At 38.3% G+C, this 15,977-nt stretch overlaps 1 protein-coding gene across 3 annotated transcripts in view; it reads left to right on the plus strand.

Annotated features, from left to right (window-relative positions):
* Positions 1–2,083: 2,083 nt before the first annotated feature.
* Positions 2,084–15,977, plus strand: part of cadps2 (Ca++-dependent secretion activator 2) — a 150,956-nt gene continuing 137,062 nt past the window's right edge. For all 3 annotated transcript variants that reach the window (XR_013783952.1, XR_013783953.1, XM_079411890.1), the window contains exon 1: positions 2,084–2,471. Coding sequence is in view for 1 of the 3 variants with exons in the window: in XM_079411890.1 (XP_079268016.1) it covers positions 2,166–2,471 (306 nt within the window). In the remaining 2 variants the exon portion in view is untranslated. The remainder of the gene's footprint in view (positions 2,472–15,977) is intronic.

Genomic DNA, 15,977 nt, shown 5'->3' on the forward strand with positions numbered 1-15,977 from the left:
GCCAGCTGAGGAAGTTCAACCTGCCACAGGAGCTGCTGAAACAGTTCTACTCTGCCATCATTGAATCCGTACTCTGCACTTCATTAACTGTCTGGCTCAGCTCAGCTACCAAATCTGACCACAGGAGACTACAGAAGGTAGTCTGGACTGGTGAGCGAATCATTGGTACAACCCTCCCCAGTCTCCAAGAACTGTACTCATCCAGAGTGAGCAAAAGGGCTGGTAAAATCACTCTGGACCCCTCACATTCAGCACACTCCCTCTTTGAACTGTTACTGTCTGGTCGACGCTACAGAGCTCTGAGCGCCAGAACAGCCAGACATAGGAACAGTTTCTTCCCTCAGGCAATTCATCTCATGAAGATTTGAACTCTTAACAATAAACATGAAACACACAACACTATCATACTTTTTATTTTTTGTTTAACACACATATTACATTTCAAATTTACACCTAACATACCTGTACATACTGAATTGTCTATTTTCTATTTTGCATATTGTCCATTTTGTATATTTGTACATATTTTATTATCTGTGTCCTGTCCTGTCACTGTCATTCTGTTGCACTGTGGAGCTACTACGCACATTTCAACAAATAGAATTACTGGCTATAGCATTATTTTTCAGAGAAAAAGCTATGTAAACATAACATGATTCCTTGATAGCAATACGCTGTGTTTTCCGACAACTGGAAGTGGGCAGTATCATACAGTTTAAAGGTGCAGTATGTAATATTGCCAGCTAGCAGTTGAAATGGGTTCTGCAATTCCGGCCCGGATGGTTCTGCAATTCCGGCCCGAATGGTTCTGCAATTCCGGCCCGGAATCTGCCCGAAACACACATTTCAGAGTAGAATTACTGGCTATAGCATTATTTTTCAGAGAAACAGCTAACATGTTTTCTAAATATCTACAAACATATTATGTTATTTTTTGGCTTTAGAAGAGTCAAAAACTGACATACAGCACCTTTAACAAAATATTAATAGGAGAACAAAATTAAAAAAATTTATGATTTGACAATATTCTACTATCATTCAAATTTAATGAGCAGTGCATGGGACATAGCAAAATAACACGCATCCTAAAAAAAAAAAAATCTAGAAATTGTATCTAAAGAACCAAGTGATGCTTTTGTTATGAATATAAAAACTTAGCCTAATATAACACACCCTTTCATAGTCATTTTTATGTAAGTTATTATGGCAAATGAGTTGTTTATGTACAGGACACCAAAAAAGGCACCCTACAGTGATACTGACCCTCTCATATTGGAGAAGGCTACATGATTTTGGTTTGGTGGTTGCATACTCCGTGGTCTGAAGGTTACATTTTTCAATTGCAATTTCATATTTAATTATCTGTAACTGAAAACGAGCCTGTGAAGGATAAAGAGCTTATAATGGATTGTAATATTTTTTCCCTTTGCTGTTGATCATTCAGTTGATGGAATATTTCAAAGCAGACTGTAAATTTAATTCTCAGAGACATGTCATATTTGTTTGATTAGGGTTTAATATACCTTTGCACAGCCAAAACTTTTTTTGTGCATTTTACACTAACCCAGCTTCTGTATTTTATATATGCCCTTAAAATTTACAGTTTGTTAATCACCATTTCTAGTTTGTATCTTTTATATCTATACACTGCCTGCCAAGAGACTGGGGTATACAATTGTCTTGTATACTGAACTTGTTTGTCTATGTGGCATTGACTAGCATTGGATTTTGATAATAAAAATGAATAGGTGCAGTGTTGAATGTATTAATGTTCTGACCAATTAATAGTGGTGTAAATTTTACACGAATAGGCTACATTAGTTTGCAAGTTGCATCGGTATCTGACTGCACCTTTAAGAAGGGAACCTCCCACGTGTTGCATGTTGTCCATGCCACAGGTTGCCTACCTGTCTCACATAACTCTGCACTAACCTCCTCACGCTCCCTTCACAAGAGAGAAATAAAGAATGTGGCTCAATCCAACCTTCTCAGAATCGCTCTCGGATTGACTCCGCCCTCAATAGTCTCGCGACTGACACATTTGACATCCTCTCAGGAAAAAAAAAAAAAAAACTCCGCTTTTGTGTTCGAGGTCGTCAGAAACCTCTCGGGTTTCCTCGCTTTTCCCACAGCTGCGAGGAGTTGTCGCCTCTTGAGTGTCGACTATGCTGGACCCGTCCTCCAGCGATGAATCTGAGGGCGAATTACCACCTGAGGACGAGCCGCCCGTTAAAACCGGGAAACCTGTTAAAAAGAGTCCCAAACCTGAAAAGACATCGGACGCACCGCGAACCCAAACCAAGGATCCGGTCCCTTCTCCCGCCGATGCGGACAAAATCGAGCAGGAGAGACTTAAGAAAGAAGAAGCGGAGAGGAAAATTAAACTACAAATTTATGTGTTTGTGTTGAGATGTATCGCGTATCCGTTTAACGCCAAACAGCCCACAGATATGGCTCGCCGTCAGCAGAAGGTGAGTGACTCTTTGGAATATTTCGCGCTCTAAATTAACTCGCGCGTGCTCCGCTCACCTCAATTCATTGAAGCCGCCGCTGCCAAAAACCTGAGGCAAACTTTTGTCTTTTTATTCCCAACGCATCGGTCAGGGGCTCAGTAGTTGCAAAGAGTACTTTTACAGTTTTTCTAGGAGATTTGTAAGACTGTCAACGGCAAATTCTTGCGCATCCCACTTTTAAATGTGTTTGTTTACTGTGCTCATACAGTAGCCTATGTGTTACCTGTCAAGCTAAATTGTTTATGTATTGATAATAAAATAGTGTAAGTAAAGGTTAGCAATGATATCACGCTTAGTTTTTTAGATATTATGAGATTATAAAATGTTAAATTGGTTTTGTTTTGCAAGAGAGACAATTTCTAACATCAAATCTTTTAAGACATATAACATCAAATTGTTTTATATACGACAACTGCAATAAGCATTTATTCTATAGTGCCTGCTTGTAAAAAACACATTTAAGCGATTCCTAATAGCATAAATAACAGCATACAAATATGTGAATTATTTATAATGTGAGAAAAATCAATTAAAATAGCTTTTCTCAATGTAGTTCTTCAGATAAAAATGTGCAACACTGTGCTACATGCCAGAAAAGGATATTAAAATGGCCATCAGGATGTAGTGTGACCAAGAAAATAAAACAAAACACAACTTTTTATTGGTTTATTGTTTTTTTTATTGGTTCATATTTGACCTTGTTGTCATATTGTATGCATCGTGTTTAAAATGTGTACAAAATGGTTTTGTTGCCCTGAGGTAACATGGTGCAACATCACTGTAAATATGCAAAAATATAATTTTTATTATTTCAGGACCTGTTTGGGGTTGTCAGACCACACTGGTAGAACTCTTTGGACAACCTGCACCCATTTGAAAGGGCAGTTCCCTGAATAACTTGCAACTTCATGCAAGAACTATATAGATTGTAAACAATTCCCTTAGTAACCCCATCAGAAGGGAAAGGCTTTGAGGCACTTGAAACATATTTTGAACTTCTATGTGTACTCAATATTTGAGGCACCTTCAGAAGGGTGCCTAGAGGCTCTCAAGAGGGTTCTGCCAGTGTGGCAGATTGAGGAACCCCACATGCTGCCTCAAGTCTTCTTTTCATTTGTATGGTAAATGTGCACCATGTTGCCTCAGGGTAATAAAGCACTTGTCTTCAATTCACAAGTTCTTGCAGATAAGATGGATAATATTAAAGGGATGACTTAGGGAAAATGTTCTTGGTTACACTGCGTCATGGTCATTATAATATAATTTTTTTGCCATGGTACATTGTGTGGAGGAATAGTTCATCCAAGGATGAAAATGGTCATCATTTAATTGATCACCCTCCTCCATACCCACAAGTACTTTTGTTCATCTTTGGAATGCAAATGAAAATATTTTGAATATTCTTTCATCATTTTTGATCATGAATTGAAAGTCTAGATAATTTGCATTTTCAAGCTTTCAATTTGGGGCTTTTAAACGTGAGGGTTTGTAATTGGTAATTGAATTTAAAGTTTTGGGAGAACTATCTCTTTTAAGTAAATATGAGAACAAGAACTTAAATGGTTAAACAGCAGCTTTGTTGTGAAATTATTTCTCTCCTCTTGGTATAAATGTAGAATCACTTATGAGAACAGGCACATATGCTATTTTTACCAGCACACACCAACTACCTCTAACATATACAGCTTTTTGAATCGACCTATTAAGTGATTTTAGTTTCTGTTTCTGCCTAATGCATGTAATCATACTTCTATAGCTGGAAATATCCTCAAAGCAATTGTTTAAAAAAGGACTGATAATAACCAGTTATCAATTTTGCACCTGTGGGACATGTAAATTGCATTCCAATTCCAGGTGCTAATCTTAACTTTATTTTTGCTCTAGGAAAGCTTGAGAAATATTTCAGAATTTTAATTTTATGTATAGACTGATAAACAACAGGTGGCAAATGAGAAAATAAAATATTTTCCTCAAAGTTATCGTGTTCATGGCGATTTGTTAAGGAGAAATCTATATAAGAAAGCTGTCTGTAAGCGTTCTCATTCAGACACAGGAAATGATATAATAACGATGCTGATTGGCTGAAGGCACAATATGTGACTATCCTGAAGGGCAGCAGAAAGGTAAAAAGTGTGTTTCAAATACTTTTAGGAGCCCTAAAAACACAAATTGGCACTGGAAAAACATCTACAATATAACAAAATTGTGCATCAAAAAGACAAAGTCTGAAAACACAGACCATTTTGAATGGCAAACAATCAAGAAAGTAGATTTTTGCAGCCAGACAGTGTAGTTTTGGCATTTACCAGCAATGTTTCTTGGGGTCATGATAGCAAGCCAAACCTTGACCCCTTAGTGGCTGTATTCATAAAGGCACTTTAGTTATTCCAGTTTGTTGAATTACCATGTATGCGGGTATGGTGGTCTACACTACTATTATATTATTTTTCTATGCTTTTTATTTCATAAACTAGCTACACTTGTGTGGATTTCAAGTGCAATGTGCGTTACAAAAATACCACCTTGTCAGTTTAGTTTACTTGAATTCTCTTCACATTAAACAAATTTACACTGTAGACAGAAATAGTAAAAGAAGAATTCCTGGAGATCTGCTGATTTGTACATGTTTATTTCTTTACATTACATTTTTTAATCTTTACAAGTTCCACAAATTTGAGTCTATATGATCCTCCAAGTCATATAGTGCAAAAGCAGAAGAAAGCTGAGTTATACACTCTAAAAAATGCTGGGTTAAATACAACCCAGTGCTGGGTAAATATTGGACAGAACACATGCTGGGTTGTTTTTGACCAACAGTTGGGTTAAATGTTTAACCTGACCTTCTGGGCAGTAACCCTACCGCTGCATGGGTCTAAACAACCCAGTCGCTGAGTTCGTCCATATTTTACCCTGCGCTGGGTTGTATTTAACCCAGCATTTTTTAGAGTGTATGCGTCCAATAAGACCCCATGACCTCCATTTAATTTAGAATTATGGCCTATTGTTCAATCAAAATGCTTAAGGGCACAACCATGGCCTCGCCATAAAAGTCGGATGACACAAGTATCACCCTTATTTACACACAAAACCGAGAAGAAATAAATCTACCTTTAGTCTTTGTTGAATAAATATTCTCAGTTGCAGGCGATCTTGAGAGTAGCTAGGGGCAGGTTATTGATTTTTCTGTCATGGCTCATAGAAATATCTTTGCTGCCTAAATGAGAAGGTAACCTTCCCGGCTTCGCAGATCTGATCAGGTGATATTCAAGTATTCCTTGAGGCACTATTTTCCTCCTGGATATGATGCAGGTAGTGAGAGGACTCCTTTACTGCACTGCATGTGATCAGTCATCCTTCACTTTTGATATGCTACTCCACATGATAGAAGTCAGTCAGTGTAAGTATGCTGCTGGTTACCCTTTTACAGTCATTAGGGACACATCTTCTGTCTTTTGAGCTGTCCAAAGTATTTGAATGACTTTGTACAAGATCTTATGTGTTTCGTATGCCGTGTTGAACCTGAAGGCATTGTTATGCATAATCGCAGATACACTGTCAAAATAACAGTGCCTTTTAGAGTCTGTGCTATCAAAAGGTATCTGATCATGAACGGTCATGCACTAGCATTGTAGTTTTGCCCTCATTGGATTTAACCTTCTCTTTTGTCAGGACTTCTCATACAGTGTTTTTCTTTCTTATTTATAGTCTTCATGATAAGTAGCTTTGGGCACAAGGAAGTCGACATTTATGTGTTTTTCCCAAAGCCATCATGCTGTCAACCCTCTTTTGTGTTATTCAAGTACATTGCAGAGCTTTTATTTGGAGCACGTGCTGTTAGACAAAAATTCAGTGCAAACGAACAATGGATTTGAATGTGGGTATCTTGAATATGTTGTGAAGCCTCATTTGGATTAAAACATGCAAAATTATACCACACACAGTTTAAATGAATGCTTTGATCCTGGATTGGCTAGTGTACTAACTATGGAGCGTTTTTTGCATTTTGGGACAAAGTGTGATTGTTATAACTATTTATATAGTCATAGAGTTTATTCCAGGACTATTTTTAGTGAGATAAGACATGGAAAGGGCAAAACACTTATTGACTGCATGTTTGTATAGAAGCAAACATTTGTTGACATTTTGTTTTGTGAGGATTTTGAAGTTTTTGTAAAAATATGTGGGCGGGTGGAAATATCAGTTTAACAGAATGAATAGTATAATACTTGTTTAAAGAAATAAACGTGTCTACATTTAATGTTTCAGCTTACAAAATACAGCAAATTCACTGCTGGCTGACACTGTTACTCCAACTTATGGAAAAAGTTAGTCATTTGTTTTAGGAAGTATTTTATTCTTTTTAAATTTCTTAATTCACAGCATGTTTAGTGACGATCATATGTTCCAGCTATATCATTCTATATTATGCATGATTTTTGCCACAGCTTTTTTGCCCATGACTAACGTGAGCCATTTTATTCACTGGACACTGTCTTCAGCAGATACTCTGAAAAAGTAGCTTCAGTCTGTTCCCTTTATTTGTATGTAATCCAGATTGCACTCATTATTTGAATGTCATGGCTTTATATGTTGTTATTGCCACTGGCTAGTTCTGTAACCTGAAATATGGAAGGTGTAATAAAGGTGCCAAGATGTGCTTCACCTGTAAGTAAAACAGACGTCCCTGTAGGCATTATCGCACATTACTGTCTCATGGCAAAAAAATACGGTGTCATTAAATGTCTATTTCAAAGGTAATTAAAATTCAAATTTAATGGAGAGGTGAAGGTAATCTGTTGCTAATCAGATTTTGTGTACTCACTCTTAATGGATTACTCACACGACTGAGACCCAGAAAGCCCCTCATGCACCTGTTCACATCGTTGTTAGTACGTTTCAAGGATCTCCCAGTGGTATGCCAGTGTGGGAAATGTTTCATATTAAACTGATGTGTAATATTTATCCTTGATGATAAACTACAGTGCCCTCCATAAGTATTGGAACAGTAAAGACAAAATTGCTCTGTTGGCTGTGGAGTCAAGACATTTACAAATATGATTAAAATATGAATATGAGACAAAACTACAGAATGTCACATTTTATTATTAGCCGTTTCAACACATACATGTTTTACCAAATAAAAAGAACAGCACTTTTAGAGTTCATCCCACTCATTGATGTGAGCATAAGTATTGGGACAGTTGAACATAAGGCAGATATAAAAGATTAAAATATATTATTTAGTTGCAGATCCCTTGCGCACAATCACAGCAGTGAGTCTGGGACCCATAGACATCACCAGACTCTTGGTCTCATCCTTTGAAATACTTTTCCCAGCCTTTAATGCAGCCGATTCCAATTGTTGCTTGTTTTGGGGAGTTTCTGCCTTTACTCTCCTCTCCAGCTGGTGAAATTCATGTTCAATCGGATTTAAATCTGGAGATTGACTTGGGCAATCTAAGACTTTCCATTTCTTTGCCCTTATAAATTCCTTGACTGAACTGGCAGGGTGTTTTGGGTCATTGTCCTGATGCAATATGAAGCACTTCCCAATGAATCTGGTGGCATTTTCTTGAATATTGGTAGGTAAGATGGTTTTGTACCCTTCCAAATTCATCCTGCTACTGTCATCATACATTAAGTCATCAGTAAAGTTGAGAGGGCCTGTTCCAGAGACAGCCATGCATGCCCCTGCCATGACACCACCTCCACCATGCTTTACAGATGAGGCTGTATGCTTGGGATCATTGCAGTTCCCTTTTTACTCCACATTTTTGCTTTCCCATCACTTAGATAAAAGTTCATCTTTGTCTCATTGGTCCATAAACACAGTTCCAAAACTCTTCTGGCTCACCGTTGTGCTTTTTTGCAAACTCTAATCTTGCCTTTCTATTTTTGGTGCTGGTCAGAGGTTTGCATCTTGCTGTGTAGCATCTGTAATTCTGTGTCAAAGTCTCCTGAGGACAGTAAATTGTCAGAGCATCGCCCCAGCTTTCTGGAAGTTGTTGGTGATTTTACAGACACGTCTTTTAGGGTTCATTTTCACAGCTTTTATGATTTGTCTGTCATCAACTACTGTTGTTTTCTCAGCCGATCAGGTCGTTGTTGGTTGCTTCTGGTTTCCAAACTCTTGATTTCTCCATGCCCTTTGTTTTTGCTAGAGCTCTAATTGACTTCCTCTTTTCTTTTAGCATCCAAATTGCTTGCTTTTCTCTCAAAGTCATCTCCCTCATCTTCATCCTGGTTTGTGTGTGTCATCATAGAATGCAAGATTCAGAATACAGAAGTAATGGATATAAGTGATACGACACATTCCCTGCTTTTAATACCTGAAGAATTAATGCAACAGGACACAGCTGATCACTTAGAAAGACCTGTGAGGCAACTGCTCCAATACTTATGCTCACATCAGATAGAGGGATGAAACTCTAAAAGTGCTGAACTTCTTAGCTGGTAAAACATCTGTGTTGAATCGCCCAATAATAAAATGCGACATTCTGTAGTTTTGTCTCATATTCATCTTTTAATTCATATTTGTAAATGTATCGACTCCACAGCCAACAGAGCAATTTTGTCTTTACTGTTCCAATATTTTTGGAGGGCACTGTAAATTATGTTGTCAGAAGTGTAATGCTACAACATGTTCAATTGTAACAATACATTTTCATAAAGAAAAACATCCTTGTGTTTCTGTTGTTACAGTTGTGCAGACTTGAGCAATGTGGCATCTACTAATGTGATAGATCCACTATATAATGGAGCTTCTACCATTACAAACTGCGTTCAGCTATGTCATATAAGCATTTATGTAAGATAAAGATCTGGGATTTGATATTCCCATTGCCTTACTCTCTTTGATCCATTCCTTTATGGATTTGATTGAGTGTTTTGTGCCTTTATATTGTTGCAGTCCATACGGTTCAGCTTCAGCCCTTTGAAAGATGCCCTCACATTCTCCTTCAGTAATGTGAAATTCATGGTTGAATCTTTGATGACTTGCTGGACAGATTCTGAGCCAGACTACTTTTTGTTTAGTTTTTTTTGGGGGGGTAAAAAAAATCACTCATGAGGCAGGTTTCGTGAGATTCACCTGTGGAGTCTTATTCATTTATCTGCTTGCCAGAATATGACTGAACACTGCATAGCTAGAAGCAAGATGAACTCACAGCGAGGAGAGAGGTTATATTGGATTATATTGCTTATATCAAAATTGAATAAGAATGCTTTTTAAATTCCAATTCAGTTGTTAAATTTTAATTGACGTAGCAAACAGGACGCAGATTTGAAATTAGAATTTAAATGGAAGTAGATTTAAATGAATGGAAATCCTGTATTTTTAATAGAAAAGCACAGTATAAGAAAAAAAAAGAAAAATTGAATGTTTGCTTGACAAAGACTATAAATGGTTTTTAAAAGCCTGAAAGTTTTAAGTTTTATAGACCTTATGGAAAGATGGATAAATTGGTTGATGAAGTTAGATGAAACGAATATGTAATTTATAGATGTCATCTTATTTAAAGATGCTGTATATATGTAATTTTTTGACTTAATAGCAAAGCTATAAGCATAAAAAAACCCATAAAAATACGTCTATTAATATATGTCTGTTTTTGTTTTGGTCTGTGCGATTCTGCCTACTGCCAGTTTACCCAATAGTATTTCGACACCCAGAGTTGCCACTTGGCGGAAAGGGTATTGTAGCCATGGAAGCCAGCAAAAACAAGTGTGTCAGAGATCGCAGATTCTACACGGCCTAAAAAGCTTCGGCATCCATCTAAAACGTTTTATGACCAGAGGAATATTAAAACATGGATAAATGAACTCTACAACTCGCTGTGTAAGGCACGTCGCCTTCCATTGTCAGTTGCACTCGTTCATCTTGCTTGTCCTCAATCTGGCAACCCATGTGAGTGTTGACTGTTGAGTCTGAGGCGGTGGGTGCGGGAGAAACAATATTTTGAATTTGCACTGCAGTAGCCTACCCATTTCAATCACTAACTGTCAGTATTACATACTGCACGTTTAATAATATTTGTGTGGCAGTGTGGAAGAGTTTTTGTTGAATTAGCATTCAGTAAATTTCTCCTCTTGCCATTGCAGTTCATATTCTACTTCAATTTCCTCTGGGGCATGGCCAGTTCAATTCAGATTGAACTAATCAACTGAAAGGGAGCCAATTCTTCATTTTTTGAATTTTGCTAAACCCTGCCATTGTGTAGAAAGTGAACAAGAAGTAACTTTGGATAGATTTTTAGGGTGGTGCTGAGTCTGAACAAACACAGATTAGTAATATGTTGTCTATCCCATTTTCTAAATTGAAAATATTTAGTTGAGAAACCTTGATGTTTTTGATCCAAAGCATTTTGTAGCATCATCAAGTTTGATTTATGTTGGTACAAGTATAAATACAGGAATGGCTACTTGTACAGTATGTTTGGACTCTGCTAATATGAGTAGGAGTGTCTGCTGAATAACTAAATCTAAATGTGAATATCTGCCCACTGGGAGACTAATCTCTGTTTATGAGCCAGATTCCCTGCAGATGAGAGCTAACTTCTGTCCTCGCAAATTGTTTGCTTTCCTTTGCTTTACTCTGACTGTCAAGTGGGCTGAGGCTTTTCTCTCTAGCTGTCTCACTGCATTTCTTTCATACCTTTTTCTCTCTGCATCCCTCCCTCTTCGTTTTTCTCAGTCTCTTTTCACCTTCATTTTTTCATCTGTTCATTGCTTCTCAGTATTCTGAAGAGAAGCCCCATATGTTTGCGTTCATGTGCTCACTATTATGATAGCTTATCCATTTCTTGATGGCGAACAGCAGCCTGGAAATCACACGGATGGATGTCCCACTCATCCCTCCACATATGTCTAATCCCTTGGCACAGTCTTGTGCATAGTTTTTTGGCCTGTTTTCCTCTTCTGAATAGCTGTGTGATTTAGTTTATGTAAGCAGACTTGCCTCTGTTTCTCCACAGGAGATGAGTCCTTGACTCTGGCGGGGGAGAATGGCAGGCGGATGCCTCGCTGGAGGCAGAGTCCCATCTTCTTTGTCATATTTCCCTTCCCTTGTCAGTTTTGCTCTCCATGAGATGCATATCTCCACACAGTGTTATGTAAGGCCATCTCCTTGCAGTGCAACAATAGGAAGGCACAGTGAGGTTCAGCGGGTGCTTACCTCACTTGGCACTCTGCTCTATGAGGCACGTTTAGGGCAAGTGCACTATGTAAAGGAAGTATTCAAATGCTGACAGTTTGTGAGCAACTCATTGTTTGCGAGGAATCTGCAGGTAGGTTATGACCTTGCAGAAAAATCAGCTTTGTGAGAATCTTTAGAGAACAGCAGGTGCATAATGAGGCGGTGTGGAGCGGCAGCAACTCTGAAATACAATTGTTGCGCTCGCCGAAATGTCTTGCATTGGGTAATTCCATTACCCACCTACCCACGTAATCTGCCTCCTCCTGAAAAAGGTTCTGGCTCTACTAGAAGCCAAGCAGGAACATTGTAGTGTGGCGAAAGTGCAGAGCACATACAATCTATCAGCATTGCTATCTTATCTCTGTTGTGCGCCGTTGTCGTCATTAATGATAATAATGTTTGTCCGGTATACAATGCTATCCGGATATCCGTACCTCATCCTCCATCCCTATTAAATTGTAGTCTATTTCTTGAATGGTTTGAGTCAGTCAGTTTCTCTCTCTAATGATGCCCATAAGGTTTTTAACATGCTCGCCAGGGTGTTGCTTCTTATTTAGTTACAGCCAATGGCAGATTTGTATTTGACAAGCTTTGTGCTTTGTCTCAGTGTTAGGTAGTTTTATTTGGCTTCACTAGAGTTTGGTTGATGGAATGAATATCTGTTGAAGCATCACGCCATTATTTGCTGAAATTCTCAATTTTTGCTTTTATAAGTCTGTTATTTTATAGTTCATATGTTGAATAAATCATGAATAAACAGCTGCAGTGTAGAAGCAAATACTCATTTAATTGGGCAAACTGCTCTCAGAACACCTGTTGTCTCAAAAAAAAACTGAATCATTCCTACTGGTGACTACATGATATGGTTTAGCCCACAGTCTTGTTTTTGTGCCTTGAATAGGACTTGATTCGAATGCTGAAATGGAAGATAGTAATTGTTTATATATCTAAGGCAATATAAGTGTAATTGATTAAATATACAGACTTTACAGTATTAAAACATCATTAACCAGCTTCCCAGGCACTTTGTGTGTGTGTGTGTCCACTACTGATTGAATAAACCGTGCTTGCAGTAGACCCTTTCGTGTGAAATTGGGAATGACACTTTATATAAGCGATCATTTTGACTTTCATGCCTTATCCATCAGCTTGCACTATACTCTGATTCAGTTTTGTGTGTGTTACAGTACGTTTTAAACTCTTCTTTTATGAATGGTTGTGCCCTTAGGCAGATGCTTATTCACTTGCATGTGAGCTTGTTTTTTTTTTTAGACTACAACTTTCAAATTTTAGAAATTGTCAATGTTTTATTCAATTACTGGTTAAATTACTCAAATTCTTTTTGCCCTCCATTTCAAATCTTGTACATGCACATATTCAAACTTGGATCATTTCAAAATGGCCAAATGTCAATAAAATAATTTTTTGGTTGGTTTACTGTTTAAATGATTACTCTGTCTCCTGTTTCCAGATATTTGTGAGACTACTGAAATATCAATTTAAGTATCGAAGTATCTTTTTCTTGTTCCGCCTTCACACCCAATACAGATTTCTTTGGTCATTGTTGTGATATGAAGTGGAGAGCCTTGAGTCTCTTGAGCTCAGATTAAGTAAAGAGCTAGAAAATCAAGGCTTCAGAGAGGGCTTGAGATATGTGAGGAGAGTGCAGATCAGGAGATTGAGGGGTTGACTCGGCCGCTTTGAAGAGTGACAGAAGGTCGAGAGCACGTGGAGGAGGAAGGGCTTGTCAAGGGACTTGGGTCAAAAGCATAATTGCAAGCTCCTTATCTGGGTAACTGTTCTCGCAATTGCCAGCATTTTTCCCGAGGACGCCCCCGGAAGCTCCCTCTTCCCTCCTGCATCACGTTTTGCGTGACTCAGAATAGTACCAGAATGGGGGCTGAAAACGGAAAGCGAGGAGGAGTGAAGAGATAGAGGAAGCGGATGCTGTTGAATGAGAGGAGGTGAAAGTGAGAAATCGGCCATAAAAGACAACTGTATGCAGATAAATGTGCCTCAATCAACACCTATGTACCCTTCAGAGACCGCATGCACTTCACTTGCACAGCACTTCAATGAGGGACAATCTCTGGTTCCGAGATGCTGGAAACCAATGAGCAGAAATTTGAATGCTGTCCACTCTGAAAAGGAATAGTGTACCCTGCTACAATGAGTCCCACTGGATTGCCTAGACATAAACATATTAAATGTATTTAATTTGATTACAACAAAAACAAGGCAGGGTAGAAGTCTGGTTTTGACAAATTTAGTAAATCCTAAAAGATTCCTTCGATCCTAGGCTAAAATCTGTTGTCTTTGTTAGTTTGGCATGTTCACCGACAACTGATTAATTACCGTTGCGATCAAATTTTACCAAAATTCTGGCAGCGTCAGACTTCTCCTACTACAAACGTCAATTTGTCTTAGTTTTTCAAGACAAACCAAGATCAGAATTAATGCTAGATTTATCTAATCTCCATAAACTCCGGCGCTCACGTCCCCCGCTCACAGAATTCCTATGATATGTTGCCTTTGCTACAATAAACGCCGGTTGCGCTGACATTAATGACATCTGAGATCCCACAGTGTGACATGATCATCATGTTCGTACAGTCTGACAAGCAACAATTGTAAAGGACTTATAAATCGTGCAGTGTGCATCCAGATTTAAGGTCCCATCCCATGTTTTGTTGTACACTGGAACTGTCGGCAGAACTATCGACATCCAAGTACACAACAGTACAACACATTTGCAGGCTGTACGTCTGTTTCTTGCTACCTTTTTTCTTCTTAAGTCAAATTGCACCTTTAGAATCATCAATCAAAGAAGAAAGGCCAGAATCAACAAGTTTTCTTTCTCCACCCATTTATGTAAAAAGGTACCAGGATAACACGTGTCAAGCTTTCTGATGGTTTGTATCTGAGTCTCATAATGATATTCAAGGTGACTCCATCGCATCTGTCCAACAGACAAGCGCAGGACCTTCAGAACACCTTGTTTGCTTCCCTCAACAAGTTATGACACATTCTCAAAGCAATGCGAGGGTTCGGAAATAAGCAGGAACAGCTGAAAACATGGTGTGGGTGTGTGAACGTACACTCACACACAGCATTCAGCTCTTTATCAGTGGTGAGCTGAGAGCAGCTTCAGGGCAACGAGAGTCGTGACAGACCTGTAGGACAGCAAGATGTACCATGGTACCTTTCCCCTGCTGTTACCCACAGCACCTTCTCTGTGAGTTCCTGTGGGAAAGGACCAGCAAGATCCAAACATGACACAAGGAATCAGTGTTTTCGCCTTAGCAGATGGTGGAACACAATAGGAAGGGACAAACACTTCACATGAACACTAGACCTTACCTAAAAAAGTACACTTCAGTTTCAGATAGATAAAATTGGTTTGACTTAGTAGCAGACGTATTGACAGCGTTTGGATTTCTGGGGAAGTTTTCAAGCAAGCTTCATTGTCATTTTGTCATCACATCATCTCCTGTCCACATCCATGTGTTTCAGACCACTGACAGCACTGTCAGACTGTTTGTCAGGATAATTTGATATGACATGACACGACAACTTGTGAGCTCTGACAGGTAGTACATGCAGTATATACCTACTTAATAATTACTCATGGTGCTGCTTTTGGTACTTTTTTTTTGGTTATCCACCCACTACATTCTACCGGTAGAGCTATTTTCAGTCAGGCATTTGTGTGGGTTCTTATCATTTGAGGCTAGTTCTTATTGCTTGCCAGGAGAGCTATTCTGTTTCATGTAGTGTCTCCATCAACTGCAACCTAATTGTGCCACTACTTAGAAACCTTCTCATCTTTGAAAGAATAGCCATGGGGAAATGTTTTCCTTTTTTCTTTTATTTTCCATCTTCAATATCATTCAGCCCATCACTCGTCTCGTCTGAATGTCTGATCTTTGTCTTTGTTCCCTGCTGTCTCTTTTTCTCTGTAAATGTCTTCAACTTTCTCTTCACAAGTTACTCCCACCTATTCTTTTGAGTTCTGTCCTACTTGATTTATGTAAAGTCAATATGAAATCATATTTGACATGGTTTACTTTTTCCTAGTCTTATTGTTCTCTTCTGAGCATGTTATTTTAAAGGAAAACATCTTTGTAATGTTTTATCACAGTACTTCCCTTCTGACAAAACTTTACTTCTGGCATGTTGGCTACAAAGGCTATTGGTTAATGTTAAATAATGGAGTTAAATTAGCCTTACTGAAATCTTGCTAATAGTTTTTATAGTTAATGGCGTGTTTA

The sequence above is a fragment of the Barbus barbus genome, assembly GCF_936440315.1.
Source record: "Barbus barbus genome assembly, chromosome: 48".
Taxonomy (NCBI): domain Eukaryota; kingdom Metazoa; phylum Chordata; class Actinopteri; order Cypriniformes; family Cyprinidae; genus Barbus; species Barbus barbus.